This window comes from Momordica charantia (genome assembly GCF_013281855.1).
Source record: "Momordica charantia cultivar OHB3-1 chromosome 1 unlocalized genomic scaffold, Mcharantia_2.0 BLBB01000001.1, whole genome shotgun sequence".
Taxonomy (NCBI): Eukaryota; Viridiplantae; Streptophyta; class Magnoliopsida; order Cucurbitales; family Cucurbitaceae; genus Momordica; species Momordica charantia.
The window spans coordinates 23,176,444-23,191,692 of NW_028275157.1; the positions used below are offsets into that span (position 1 = coordinate 23,176,444).

At 31.2% G+C, this 15,249-nt stretch overlaps 2 protein-coding genes across 2 annotated transcripts; both read left to right on the forward strand.

The window, feature by feature from the left end:
• Window positions 1–1,347: 1,347 nt before the first annotated feature.
• WRKY71 (WRKY DNA-binding protein 71) lies at window positions 1,348–3,055 on the forward strand. The gene is made up of 3 exons (XM_022286569.2): window positions 1,348–1,775; window positions 2,301–2,444; window positions 2,538–3,055. Exons 1-3 carry the CDS (start codon window positions 1,435–1,437, stop codon window positions 2,932–2,934), a joined length of 882 nt encoding a protein of 293 aa, XP_022142261.1. The 5' UTR covers window positions 1,348–1,434; the 3' UTR covers window positions 2,935–3,055.
• A 4,669-nt stretch (window positions 3,056–7,724) lies between these two features.
• LOC111012417 (protein REDUCED WALL ACETYLATION 3) lies at window positions 7,725–14,614 on the forward strand. Its single transcript, XM_022286564.2, has 17 exons — window positions 7,725–8,184; window positions 8,317–8,367; window positions 8,872–8,963; window positions 9,160–9,303; window positions 9,394–9,450; window positions 9,535–9,607; window positions 10,115–10,273; window positions 10,901–11,050; window positions 11,185–11,440; window positions 12,060–12,175; window positions 12,271–12,357; window positions 12,457–12,545; window positions 12,692–12,754; window positions 12,850–12,906; window positions 13,781–13,877; window positions 13,981–14,139; window positions 14,244–14,614. The coding sequence occupies exons 2-16, from the start codon at window positions 8,335–8,337 to the stop codon at window positions 14,134–14,136; spliced, it is 1,629 nt and encodes a 542-aa protein (XP_022142256.1). The 5' UTR covers window positions 7,725–8,184; window positions 8,317–8,334; the 3' UTR covers window positions 14,137–14,139; window positions 14,244–14,614.
• The last annotated feature ends 635 nt before the right edge of the window (window positions 14,615–15,249 follow it).

Genomic DNA, 15,249 nt, shown 5'->3' on the forward strand with positions numbered 1-15,249 from the left:
CCTCAATTTAAGAGATTAAATGTTTTGTATTATTTCTCTTTATTTTCTAATTCGTTTATTAAAACATTTATCAAATTATAATCAAATTTCAATGGAAAAGAATTAATTTAAAAAATAAATCGACTAAAATCCAAAATTTATTTTTATAGAGTGAAAAACTAAACAAGTGAAAACTATGAGTTTCTGTAAATATAATTTTTTATGAATTAGGTTGTTATCAAATGGATTTAGGTTATTAAAACTAACTTAGTAAATAAAAGTCAACGATATTTTTTTCCTTTAATATACCAATGATATTAATGAAACAAAGACAAGTTTTTAATTGCATTTAAAGTAATTTAGTCAAGTTTATAAGTGTGATTACTCTACACCTCTTTCTAGGTTTTATAATAAAAATTAATTAGACTTAATTAAATAGCATATATAGATCATACACCAAACTACTCCAAAGAAAAATCATACACCAAACTTCACTTTAATATCTCTCATTTTTCCGATAAATCAAAATTTGTTTTGAACTGCACACAATAAATTCTAACCCATTATTTAAAAAAAAATAATAACAACAATAATAATAAATTCTAACCCATTCAAACACGAGTTGATCACATTTTAAAAAGTAATGATAATAATAAAAAGAAATTATAGCAGTAAACTCGAAAAAGAATCTAAATTCTAAATATCTTTCATCATAAGACAATTAAAGTTGGAAACAACTTATAATATATAACAAATGATGCCTAAATAGAATTCTGATTTAAAAAAAAATTAAAAACAAATATATTCTCCCTATTAAAAGAAATATAGACGACATCGGAGATTTGAACATAATTCAAATGGTTAAATGCTTTCGAATCTCCACATATCCGATTAAAATAGTGATTTTATTTTAAAAAAATATATAATCCTCTCTTCTTCTTTTTTTTTTTAATTTCTTCTCTCAACCTAAAAATTCAAGGATAAATTTAATATTTAGTGTACTCCATATTAGCACATAAATTATTAATATGAATTTTATTTTATAGTCATAGGGACTAAAAATTTAGGAGGGGTACAACTCTTTAAAATTATCCAACTAACATTAATTAATTATTATTTTCTTAGTTTCCAATATAAATATCATGACCTTAAAAAAACAATAATTATATTAATTATGGAGTCGACCACACTATTATTACTTTTAGCAGCTATAATAATAGTTAAATTAATTTTAAGTACCCAAGAAATACAAACTAGTTCGTCAAAGGTCTTTATAGAATGATTATTATTTTACTGGTCCAATTCAAACCTAAACACTTTTCACTTTCTTATTTATTTATTTATTCATTTTTATATAAATAAGAAGAAGACGTTCTATTATAATCCAGAAGACTGATATAGCTTCTTCTTCTTATCCGTCGTCGTTTTGATCTTCTTCTTCTTCTTGATTGCGCCATGTCTGATGAATTCAGAGAGCTTTTTTTTTCGAACCCTTTTCGAGATCATGGTGGGATGGATTATACGGAGGGGATGGACTACGATTCTCTAGCGAGAGCCTTTGGGTTGGATTCTGATCAAGCCATTGATAATATTGAATCGCCCCACCAGCGCCTAGGCGCCGGTGGTAATAGCAACAGTAACGAAATTTCGGGGACTCCCATGAATTCTTCTGGTTCGTTTTCCTCTTCTGAGGAGGATGATTCTGGAAAGAGTGGGAAAGAGAAGACTGATCACCAGATTTCCAAAGAAATGGAAGAAGATCATAATTATGGAGGAGGAGAGAGCTCTAAGGCTGCGTAAGTTCTTCTTTTTTTGGTTATATTTACATCTACTTTTATGGGGTGTTCGAAATATTTTGTAATTTCATTCTCGTATGTCTAATCTGTGTAAAACTATCTACTAGAATGTCCGGTTTCTCGTGGAATATAGGTACTAAAAGTGTGCAACCCAATCTACGAAAATCAATTAACAATCAGAGATTAATCACAAATTAAAAATCTCATCTCGATTAATTTAAGATTAGAAATTTCGTAAGTAGAAATTCTCTTTGTTCTATGACTTTTTTTAGAATGACATACTTGTGTAATCATGTATCACACCCTTAGAAATGAGAGATTTGAAAATAAAACACAACATATAGTATAGATATTAAGTTAATAATTGAAAATCAATAATTAAATAAAAATGAAAGTGACGTTACAAAGTTTGAAGGCAAGTTATACCTTCTATTTTGACACCATGTTAAATTACGTAAAAGTTTAAGTTGATGAGTTACTGTAAATTTAACGAAATCTTTCGTGTTTGTTTGATGAAATGAACAGGACGAAATCAAAGAAGAAGGGAGAGAAGAAGGAGAGAGAGCCGAGATTTGCTTTCATGACAAAGAGCGAGGTGGATCATTTGGAGGATGGATATAGATGGAGAAAATATGGACAAAAAGCTGTCAAGAACAGCGCTTATCCCAGGTAATTTGATTCTCTAATTTCATGTAATTTTAAATTAAACTAATTAAAAGGCCATAAATAAATTAATTTTAATTTTCTGTTTGGTTCTTTTAGAAGCTATTACAGATGCACGACTCAGAAATGTGGGGTGAAGAAACGAGTGGAGAGATCATTTGAAGATCCATCTATTGTGATTACGACGTACGAAGGACAACACAACCACCCAATTCCGGCGACGTTAAGGGGAAACCTGTCGGTTGCCTCCGCGTTTCCGCCGTCCATGCTGACGCCAATGCCGGTGGTCGGTGCTGCCAGGTTTCTTCCAGATCAACTATTGTTGAGTAATAATAATAATGCTTCTGCAGGCCATAACCACGTCGCCGGCGCCGCCGCGTCCGCTTATTCACAAAGCAGCCTCGGCTATTCTTATGGCGGCCGGCAGCCGGAGTATGGGCTTCTGCAGGACATTTTTCCGGCTCCGTCGTCGTCGTTCTTTAACCGGCAGCCGTGAGAAAGGCCTTTGTTTTGTTTTTTTTTTTCTCTCTTTTTTTTTACATAAAAGAGATTTTGATCACAATTTCTCCCTCTCCTTCTCTCATATATAGTAATATACTGTAGATATGCTTGTTGGATTTTTTGTTTCTTTTTTTCTTTTTTTCGAATTAGATATCGTTGTTGGAAACTTGGATAGACTATAGACAATCTTTTGCGTACATTTTATACTATACAACTAGAAAAATTATCGGCTGACTGGTCAATATCATATATATATATATATATATATATATTTTTTTTTTTATTGAAAAAGAGAGAAAAGGTAGGAAAATAAATATATTTTCGTTTTCCAAAAAAAATTGTCAATTTTTTATCGATAGTTAGCAAATAAATAAATATAAAAACATTAAGTATTGTTCATACAACTATGACCTGTTGGTTTTTTTTTTTTTGGAAAATACTTGACTCGTGAGAATTAATAATTGTGTTCGACACAATGGTTGAAAAATAAAAATGAAACGTAAAAATGAAGATTTTTTTTAGTAAAAAAACTAAATAAAGGCAAGAGAAACTAATTTAAGAAAAGTATTAATTAATTAATTTGAATTGAATCGATAGGGGATGACAAAAAATTCTTGTGGGTCGGGTCTTTGCCTCACCCATGTGAATTGGGATCGGAGTAGGTGATGGAGAATTATTTTTATTATTATTTTTTTTTTAAGGGATTGAATTCTTCATCTTGACTAGACTCTCTCTGTCTGGGTTTTTAAATTATTGTTTGATATTTCTTTACTTCCTTTTTTTTTTATGATTTGTTCAGTAGGAAACAACTTTTTTTGGGTTATGTGACGATGATCTGAAATTATTGGATGGAGTTGAAATAATGTGGCTGACCACGCTTTTCATCATTGAAAGTATGAGAGAATGAAATTTACGAAATATATTTCCAATCTTGTATCCAATACAAAGTTAGTAGGGAGACATATATATACAGAACATTTATCCAATAGTATTATTGATCAGAAGATAATTAGTTACAATGTACTGTGATAGTCATATTCAATAATAATTTGTTCAACGGACTCACACGAAAAGTAGGCAATTAAATAGCTTTTATTGCCATTTATAGTAATGAATATATTTACCTTTTTTAGTACAACATGTGGGATTGAGATTCAAAACTTACGATCTTTTGATCAGATATAGGTATCTTTAACTGAATGAGCTAGATTGAACTTGACTAAACTATTTACTTATTTAATTTAATATATAACTAAATTATAACTTTCTCTTCCATTTGATGTATTCCAAATTTAAAGTATATGTTATGTTATATTATTGGTGTGAATTTTTAGGGTTGTGTCTAATAGGTCTATGAACTTTAAAATTTGTCTAATAGAGATTCTTAAATTTTCAATTTTGATTATAGATTCCAAAACTTTCAATTTTATGTCTAATAAGCTTAGTACTTTATTAAATATATATTTTAAAAATTAATTGACGTATTAGACATAAAATTGAAAGTCTAGTTAGACTCAAAGTGTGTCTAACTAGACTTATGTTGTGTCTTATCCTAATATTCTTTATTCAAAAGAAAAAAAAAAGAAATCCAATCTTCCAAAAAATTCTCCGAGTTAAAACAATTTTTTTTATCAAAGGATTGTGAGTTCGAATCCCTTAAAAAAAATTCCACCCTGTAAATCTTCGAAATATATATTTCAATATCAAAACGCCTTTTTTTTAGTACAACATCGTGGGGGTGGGGGTTCAAACTCATGACCCTTTGAGTATAATATCAAAGCGCCTTAAATGATGAGTTATTCTCTAAAATTTAGATATATGGCTATGAATTTAATTTCATGGCGTCTCTTCTCATAAATGGGCACTTTGATCTATTTCAAAAAAAAAGAAAAAAAAAGAAAAAAAAGAAAGGCACTTTGAAGTAGGTTTCTTTAATCCCATATTGTAAACTAGATACAAGATATCAAAATTTAATTAACACGTTTTTTTAATAATGTTCTAGTGACTTATTTTTCTATTGAACTTAATTAATTGGTTAGAACAAAATCAATAATAGTGCTATCAAACACTTTTTTTTAATAGAATATAAAGAACAAGAGTCAATAAATGATTATGAAAAAAAATATTTTTTTTTTCTTTCGAACCGAAAAAGAAAAATAAGAAGAAGAAAGATTGACAGAAAAATGATTTAGACCATTTGAAATTTCAATTATTTTGTCATGTTATACAAAAGCTAAACAATCACACATGGTTGTTACATGTTGGCCATCAACATAATTAAACTTCCACCGTAAAATGATTGTGAAATTTTTTTTCATAATATTTAAAATGAAGCGAGCATAGATCATCGATAATTGACATATATAAAATGTTGTGTATTCGATCTTTTAACTCATACGTTATGAAAAAAACAAACAAATTAATCATTTAAGTAGGAGAGATAAAAGTAGTTTCAAATATTACTTGACTGTATGAAAATGAGAAGATTAAAACAAACCAATTTAATTTATCTCTTGTGCTGTATATAAAAAGTTTTAATAAGATATGGGAGAACAAAAAAATGTATATATATATATATATATATATATGATGATTTACTTTTTAAAATAATAATAATAACAACATGTTTGTTGATATGTCAGAAAAATTTGGGGACTGTTTTTAATAGTTCAATAATTGTAAAGAGAAAATATTGAATCATAGATGTTTAAATTGATAATCTTAACATGGTTTAATTAAATGTATATATACTTTATTAATATAAAAAAATAATAAATATATATTCCCATTTTGAAATTTGAATGTTTGGAAGAAGTTTGAGTACAAAACAAGGCTCAGTAGGCCCAAATTGGGAAAATCGTTATCAAACCAAAGTTACCGAACCAATCTGTCCGCAAAAATTAGATACCAAAATTTAAAATCTAATCGACAGTTGACTTATGGAAGCAAATCAATTGATTACACGTATTATTGGTTTTCCTGAGACGTGGATCTAACTCACTATTCAAAATCAATATAAATGAATTTACTCAACACATCAACTTACAATTTTAGATTGAGTCGTATTTATTTATCTTTAAGATGATATTATAGTGGAAGGTTGTTGGAATCTTGTTTCCTAAACTTAAAACCTCAAATGTATCCAATAAAATATTTAATTTTCAATTTTTTGTCCAATGAAATAGTTTTTTTTGACATTTTCAACTTTTTTAAGCTAATAATCTACCCATACACAATTGAAAGTTTAATAACTTTATATATATTGGAGAGAAGAAGTTACTAATTTTTATTTATATATATATACATTTTTTAGTCCAACGACACGTAGGAGTGAAGAATTTTGGATATGATTATATGACGAATAATTACAAAATGATTATTATTATTTTTTTAGTACAATAAATTGGGTAATAAGGATTTGAATTGAACTTCCTATTTCAAGGAGAGGAATATGTGCCAATCTATGTTGATATTGGCACATTACAAAATGATCATTGATGGGTGTAGTTATTGTTACCAAATGGGAAAGAAATTCATCGCTCGTGGCATGTTTATAATCATTAGATGTAAGTATGTTTTTATAATAATGGTAATTTTAATTTTCACGTGCATCCATAACTTTATTTTTCTTTTTCTCTATGAATCAAAAACTTAAATGAGTATACATTATAAATAGGATATTTATAGGTTGAACGTAATTTTAATATAGTTGGAATTCAATTTCAATTTGCTATATATGAATTTAAAAGATGTTCATACAATTTGGTCCAATTTTGTTATCATATTGAGATTATATATGTGATAATAAATTTGTATTTTTCAATTCTTTTAAAGTTAAGCGGAATGTAAATGAAAAATGAATGACTTTTTGGATGTGTTAAAAATGAACGAAGGAGGGTGAGGCTTAACCAAATTAAAGAGATGACATTTAAAGCAATCTCAAACTATACAACCTATATTTATAACTTTATTATATTTTTTAATGTAAAGTAACCGGGTTGAATTATCTTATTTATAATATGATATTTAGAAAGAAAAAAAAATTTAATATCATTTACTTTAATACAAGGGTGGAGGATTCACAATTTGATGAGAAGAGAGACAAAATTTTGTTACATTTCCCTCGTAAAAAAAGTTTGGGAGGAAAGAAGATTTAGAATCTTAATATTGTATATGATCTTTAAAACTATTTGATATTATTTTGATTTAAATCTTAATATTGTATATGATCTTTTAAACTATTTGATATTATTTTGATTTCTCCACTTCTACTTTAATTTATTTTAATGGTGGTATTTCAATTTTAGCATACATACTTGATTCTTTTATTTTTATTTTTTATCTCACTTCTTTTAATTATAATTTTAGATGATACTATTTTTTATAAAAAAAAATTAAATGAGACTTTATCTATTAATTTAAACGTAGCATTAAATTTGTATTATTTTTTATGTTATGTATAAAATTTTATAATTAAAAATTAAGTTGATAACTTTTTAAGAGCATAAAACCAAAATAAATGTTTCAAAATTCAAAAATTAAAATGAACTAAATTAAAGTAAACAAATCAATTATTTAGTTTAGGAAAGATCCGATCGAAAGATGGAATCTCCATAATCACTCTTATTCCTTCCTTCATTAGCGGCCGTCGTAGACAATGATATTTAAAATTACAAAAAAAAATTTGTCAAAAACCAAAAGTGACGAAGCAAAAAATATAAAATATAAAATTTTACTGATAAATTATGTTCCATTAATTGTACTGTTCTTCTCAAGTTGCCCTCTTGTCTTGTAATTCTCAACCGGAAAAACAAAAGAAGAAGAAGAAGAAGAAGAAGAAGAAGAAGAAGAAGAAGAAAAAAAAAAGACGCCGGGCAACTTTGGGAAATGGGAAGCATTATAAAATATTTCAACTGTCGTCAAACCGGAGCCAAATCGGGAGTGGCGATCACAAGATCTGCGGAACAGTGAAAACAACAAGCCAACTACTGCAGAACTACCGCGTCTCAACAACATCTACTGCGAGCGACCCATCATCAACTTCCCAAAGATCAGTGGAGAACGACCCACCCGCTGACATTTTACCCAATCTTGAAGCAAACGCATTCCCTCTTCTGTTTCGTCCTCTATATCACGGGGAGGTGTTGGATCTTTGCCCTACTAGGGTTTCTTTTTTTATCTCCTTGTCTTATCCCGGATGTGCTAGGCTCTCGTTTCTGCATCGGATTGCGCTTGTGCGTGCACGGTATGCGTCATTCTTCGATCTGCATTTGTGGCTATTTTTGTTGCTTGGTGTTTGGGATTCCGTGTAATTCGATAGAGGGTGGTGGGTTCCTTTTTTTGATTGTTTTGGTTTTGTGCATTTTGATTTTGGCAGGCTTTGCTGGGATCTCTAATGGAGGATTCGCAGGGAATCAATCCCGGCCTGGTACAATTTCTCCCCCTTCAATCGTCGGTTTAATCACTTCTTTGTTGTTTAGATTAATCGTCGAGGAGTTTTTGTTTCTATACTCTGAATGGATTGCGAGTTAGTTATTTTCAGGTGCTGCTTCGTAGTGTAGTTTAATTGTCCATATATGGTATAGTATTTATTAATTTTGTCGTTCGGGGAAGTATTTATTGTCAATGGACTGAGCTGGTGGTAATAATAAATGTTAAACAATTTGCAGAATTAGCTTCGACTTTTTGATTAGTGGAAAGTCTCCGCTTAATTTCTTCATCCCACGAATGAAATCAATGTACTAATATCGAACTTGAGGTGAAATTTGTTTGTATGCCACGTGCTCAAAAAACTAATTATGGAAAGAGTACAGACTAGACAACATGAACGTACTTGAAAAGAAATCCTTCCAATTGCTTATGTTTACTTGGTTTGTTTTTCACGCAACACTTGATCTCATTGGTGATATCAAAAGTTATTGGTATGCTTCAGGTTTCATTTTTGCTGGGCGTGATTCCAATTTTTGTTGCGTGGGTATATTCAGAGTTTCTAGAGTATCAGAAGTCTCCACCTCCTTCTAAAGTGTGAGTAATTTTCTTCGATGTGTACCATGGATGGTGAAATGAATTGTTTCATTTATCCTTGAAATGCTGAGCTGGATCTTAGTTATGTCTTTGCCACCAACTTTGAATTTATAGAATAGGCTAATACATTTGTAGGGATCTGGTAATCTTATTGAGTCTCCTGGGGCTCTGAATTCGTTGCTCTCTATGATTACAGTCATTCAGACAATAATCTTGTTGAATTGGGTGAGGTGAAAGGTGATAAAATTAAAGATGATGAGGCTGCTCTGCTGGAAGGAGGCCTTACAAGATCAGTCTCTGCAAAGTTGCATAGTTCATCAATTAAGACAAACTTAATCAGGTTATTTCATATTTCTTACTATACTGCTTTACCTCTTTTTCTCACATACGCGCCAAATACATCCTTACTGCTCAAACTTTTACAATTTAGGTTTTTGACGTTGGATGAGTCTTTCCTGTTGGAAAATCGAGCTACCTTGAGAGCAATGTAAGTTGTTAATTAAGCAGTTGGCAGGTAATGATGCAAAAACTGATGACTTACAACCGTGCACTCATTAACAATCATATGTAGGTCCGAATTTGGGGCGATCCTTGTGTATTTCTACATATGCGACCGAACAAATATACTAGGAGATTCTAAGAAGGTGCTTGAACTCGATCTTACCTCTTGTTCTATCTGTAACATTTATCAGTATCTGGATTTTTATTAGCATTCCATTATACATTGCAATGTTATATTGTTCTGGTAATATAAGTCGTGGAAGTGCACCATATCTATATAGCACTGTTGTAGTGTTGTAAGCTTCTCGGTGGTATATTTTCCAACTACCATAAACTTAGACTAATGTTCTGTAAAAGCTCTTTCGATTGAGTGTCAAGTTTTGGCTTTTCAATTCTTTCTTGGTCCTTGCTAGATTGTCTCCTCCCTCCCATCCTGCTTTTCTTCCATACTGCAGATATTTCTAGCACCACACACAAATAAATAGGGACTTGCTGTCAACCACATTTTTGTTACATGTTCATAAAATTCAGATTTCTCACATTATTATATTTCTTAGAGAACAAGAAAGGAATCCGATCATACTTATCGATAGATTACTTGATGGAGTTTAGTTTACTCAGCTAATTATTAATGGTTTTGTCTTGAGCAGAATTACAATCGGGATCTCTTCCTCTTTCTCTACGTCCTTCTCATCATAGTTTCTGCAATGACTTCTTTGAAGAAACACAATGATAAATCAGCATTCTCTGGAAAGGCAATACTTTACCTAAATCGGCACCAAACAGAGGAATGGAAAGGGTGGATGCAGGCAAGTGCTTCGCTATAAAGATAAGACCTGTGATTAAATACCTAAACTAACAAATGGTACAAGTTTAAGTCCTAAATGTGAGGGGCTTATGCTATTTATCCTTGATTCTTTGTCATTTCTTTAGCAGTTGTAGGTGTCAAAAAGTTAATTTCTTGCCATAAATTGAGGATATTTTGAGTTTTTTAATTTTTTCTTTTTCTGAATGAGCAATAATATTCTACTAAACACTAGAGGTATACCAAAAAAAAAAGGTAGGATGATTAATTTGGATATTTTCATATCTATATTAAGCGATGCTTCAACTTTTGTTAGATCATTTTAGATGTAGTGTTGGGATCTTTTAGGTCACAAGGTTAACGAGTTAGTATATCTTGAAGAGAAATTTCTATGTGATAGAAAAAGTTGATATATTCCATAGAGAAGTTACCATGTGATTTAGTTCAATTGAATCTTTGGTCTAATTTCAGGACTTGTAGCTTCATGTTTGTTTCATTTGAAGTAACCTTGCTTCTGGGTATTTTTAGCACGTGTTTGTTGCTCCCCCAAGTACCAGTTGTACATTTCAATCAGTTTCTTGTGCTTCCCAACATTGTGATTGCCTTTTTACACTTATTTTGGTTCTTGCAGGTTCTATTTTTAATGTACCATTATTTTGCTGCAACGGAAATTTATAATGCAATACGGGTATTTATTGCTGCTTATGTGTGGATGACTGGGTTTGGCAACTTCTCCTATTATTATATTAGAAAGGATTTTAGCTTAGCACGCTTTGCTCAGGTGATTTTACGGCTTCTTTTTCTTTATTTAAACCTGCACTGCACAATTGTTTCACTGATCAAGTTTGTCTGGAACTTCCATCCTGAACTCCGGGATACCAACAGTGCTTGACCTTTTTCTAATATGTGATGCAGATGATGTGGCGGCTAAATTTCTTTGTCGCATTTTGCTGTTTTGTTCTTAATAATGACTACATGTTGTACTACATCTGTCCAATGCATACACTCTTTACTCTCATGGTGTATGGAGCTCTTGGAATCTTTAACAAATACAATGAGATAAGATCAGTGATGATTGCGAAGATTCTTGCTTGCTTCCTTGTGGTTATTGCAATTTGGGAAATTCCTGGAGTTTTTGACATACTCTGGAGTCCATTCACACTCCTGTTAGGTTAGTTTTGTGTTTTTTACAGATGAAGTTTGTTCCTATTTAACTTGCTCTATATTCTTTTTTTCCTCCATGGGATGCAAATTTATAAGGTGTGAAGGTATTAAGTTGATAGACATTAAGGGTTGTTTGGAAATCTGTTCTAAATGTAGTCTTCTGTCTCGTTTCTAAAATTATTTTCTTAAAATTGTGATTGAATAACAAGTAAAATTATATGTTTGTTCACATCAAAATTACTATTTAAATTAATGTTTCTGAATAAAATAAACACTGAAAGGAAATGCCAAATAATAATAATACTAAACTATCCTAACACATTATTACATAATTTTTGTTCTAAAAAATAGAAAACTTTTTTGAAGACAGTTTCCAAAAACCTCTATTTTCCCTTTCCAGAATCTTATAGTAAATTTCACTGGAGTTTATATCATTGTAAGATATAGGTTAGTGAACTAGTCATTTTCATGCTCTGTAAGTGTATCTAGTTATTTGTCCAACTTATGTAATATGGTTAATTTTGTTGTTCAAAGGTCAATTTTAGTTGTGAAGTGCCACATTCTCTGCTGACCTGACAGTGTGGAGTATAATGAATTTTTTTCTTTATTTTCCTTTTTATTGACAGGGTATACCGATCCTGCAAAACCTGATCTTCCCAAACTGCATGAATGGCATTTTAGGTCTGGTCTGGATCGCTATATATGGATCATCGGCATGATATATGCATACTATCACCCCAATGTAAATTGGTCTATGTTTTTTGACATCAGAATTTCATAGATCTTGCTGCCTTGGTCCTTCAGAAGCTGACTTTTAAAATGTTTGCAAAATTCCAGGTTGAAAAATGGATGGAGAAATTGGAGGAAGCTGAAACAAAGAAGAGAATTTCGATCAAGACAACTATTGTTACGGTTTCTGTAATAGTAAGTGGCACGATTGGAGTTCTTTTATCTGTGCTTAGGTTTGACAATCTGCTTTCATACTTTCAGTTCAATAGATCTTATTCTGGTTTCCATGATTAGGCTGGTTATATGTGGTATGAGTACATTTACAAGCTGGACAAGGTGACTTATAATAAATTCCATCCCTACACATCATGGATTCCCATAACGTGAGTGTTTAATATATTATTTATACCTTAATCAATATTATGGTCGGTTTATTTTTTTATCCTCCCAAGATGCCTTACAGATGCAGAATTTGGGTGTATGGAAATTATCACTATCTTAATTTTTCTTTTGCTTTATGTGGTTCCAGTGTCTACATTTGCTTGCGAAACTTTACTCAGCAATTGCGAAGCTACTCTTTGACCCTCTTTGCGTATGTATCTCTTTTGTCTGCCAATATAATGCTCAGACTTGATTGCGTTAATTCTCATTTCACACATTCATTTATTTGCTCCACTGTGTTGTTAGGTGGCTTGGAAAGATAACATTGGAGACGTATATTTCACAGTTCCATATATGGTTGAGGTGTGTTAAGATGATTTTATTACTACTCTGTCATTCACTTTTTGCACCAGAGTCTATAATCTTAATTATAACTTGGTAGTAGATACGAATTGTTCTTTCATTATTCTACCTTCAGATTGTTATCACAGAAAACTGACATTTGTCCATAAATTCTTAATTTCATGCATTCAAGAACTACCATATTGCTGAAGTCATCCTTTATTTTGTTTGTTTGTTCGTTTTTTTTAATTTTTAAAATAACTTAATTGAATGGATAGATACTCTTTGTGTGGAACAGAAAATGTACGTTGTGGTGATTCTTTTTCGTTATAACTTCAAGTTTGTAAATGGGTATTGAAATTTCGTGCTTACTATTATATACATTATACAGAAATGGTTTCAGCCTTCAAGTCTTCCTTCCCTTCCTTCCCATATCACCATAATCAACGTCGGTTCAAACATGGTAGTCACCTACTAAGATTTAATATCCTACGAGTCACCTTAGCAATCAAATATTGTCGGGTCAAGTGGTTGTCCGGTAAAATTAGTTGAGGTCGTGCAAGCTAGCCCAAACACTCTCAAATATTAAAAAAGAATAAAAAAAATCAGCATCGGATGTATTTAGAATTTTCTTGGCTGCTATTTACTGCTTATTGACCATGGAGATGGGGTCAGTCATGATTAAGTAAATAGAATACAAATCGCATTTGGAATATAAAACCTGAAGTGGATGGAAAATCTGCACCCCTTCCTTTCCCCTCTTGTCTCTTTTAAAACTGAAGGATAAGTGAATGGTTCGAAACAAAATAATCAATGAGAAGTTCTGAGTAAATGTTTCATTGTAATTATTATGTAATATTATTGCAATTGCATTCTAATTTATTCTTGTGTGCAGATCGAATGTGCCTAATGGACAGCCAAAGTGGCTTCTCTCAATCATTCCAGACTTCCCGATGCTCAACTTCATGCTAACAACTGCCATCTATGTCATAGTAAGAACTATCTCGGTCTTAAATCGTCAAGCATGGCGAGCATTGGTTGTTAAACTGAAACTCATAATCAATATTGCATTATTTATACTTTTCTATTTTGCAGGTCTCCCTCCGGATTTTTGAGCTAACCAATACACTTAAGACAACTTTTGTACCTACAAAAGATAACAGACGGTTGTTGCATAATTTCCTTGCTGGATCTGCAATTTCTGTATGTTTATATTGCACCTCGCTGATTCTTCTCCTGATCCCTCATTAAATGGTAAGCCTCTTTTTCTACACCGCGACCTCCATCACTCTAAGCTCGTGGTCTTGTTAGAGTTGGAATTTGCATGTTCATATGAGCTGTTTGAATGAATTTGACAGGCAAAGTAGTGAAGACTGAAGAGACGTTACATAGAAATTATTTTGAATTTTTGCTTTTCGACCAGAAGGGAAGACTTTTGTTGGAGGGAGGGGGATTGCAGATAGATAGATCATGAGAAGAAGTGTGGTAGGTTGGGTGAGAATAAAAATTCTCAGCTGGATGAGTTTAGTAGTTGCCAATTGTGTCTCCCTTGAAGAAGTTTTACAGGAAAAAAGGAAAAGGAAAGAATTTTTGTAATATTGTCATCATGTATCACTTCATTCTTTTGTTATCAGCTCATTGAAGAAAATGACGATTCTTGTGCATAGATGTGTTGTCTCAGGATCAACTCGACTTCTATTATTTCTAATGCATTCATCATTTGCACTTATTTTTGTCTTCCTTCTCCCAATGTTGGGTTATTACCAAAAATAGGCTCATTTCATTCAGCATCCCTTCAAAGCAAGAAAACACAAGATTTTCTGTGTCATGATATTCCAATTCAGGCACTAATAATTAATAATTAATAATAATAATAATAATATATATATATTGAGAATATGGATATCATGACAAATCTGATGGCCACAGATAAAATGGTCAAATATTTTGCCGATAAGAATGAACAAAAGTAACAATTCAAATTGATAAAATAAAATTACAACAGGAGCATAACTATTGGTTTATATGTGAGGTAGTAAATGAAACAAGTATTCATGCTGTTGTAATACCAAAAATTTTCATGTCAATAAACATGGCATTGGGTGTTAGAGATCCATGTTCTATTGAACGTGTTTTCTTGTTAAAGTAGATACAACTATAGAGAAAATGATTATTTTTGTACTAATGTAAGAAGGTTTGAACAATGAAAGATCTTGGTACGTTGAATTGAAAAGATTTTAATGGATCCCTTGTTACTTCTTAGAGGATAAGTAATAGGTAGGAATGGTAGGATTGGAACTGGTGACATTTTGTACCCAAAACAAAAGAAGCTTAATCTTTTAAATATGCTTATTTAGTTGTTAA

Bases quoted from the DNA above. Each gene is read 5' to 3' on its own strand.
- WRKY71 (XM_022286569.2), top strand. From the start codon at position 1,435: ATGTCTGATGAATTCAGAGAGCTTTTTTTTTCGAACCCTTTTCGAGAT. The intron at 1,776-2,300 runs GTAAGTTCTTCT...TGAAATGAACAG, and splicing joins GGAGAGAGCTCTAAGGCTGC to GACGAAATCAAAGAAGAAGG. The intron at 2,445-2,537 runs GTAATTTGATTC...TGGTTCTTTTAG, and splicing joins AAGAACAGCGCTTATCCCAG to AAGCTATTACAGATGCACGA.
- LOC111012417 (XM_022286564.2), top strand. From the start codon at position 8,335: ATGGAGGATTCGCAGGGAATCAATCCCGGCCTG. The intron at 8,368-8,871 runs GTACAATTTCTC...GGTATGCTTCAG, and splicing joins AGGGAATCAATCCCGGCCTG to GTTTCATTTTTGCTGGGCGT. The intron at 12,907-13,780 runs GTGTGTTAAGAT...TCTTGTGTGCAG, and splicing joins CAGTTCCATATATGGTTGAG to ATCGAATGTGCCTAATGGAC.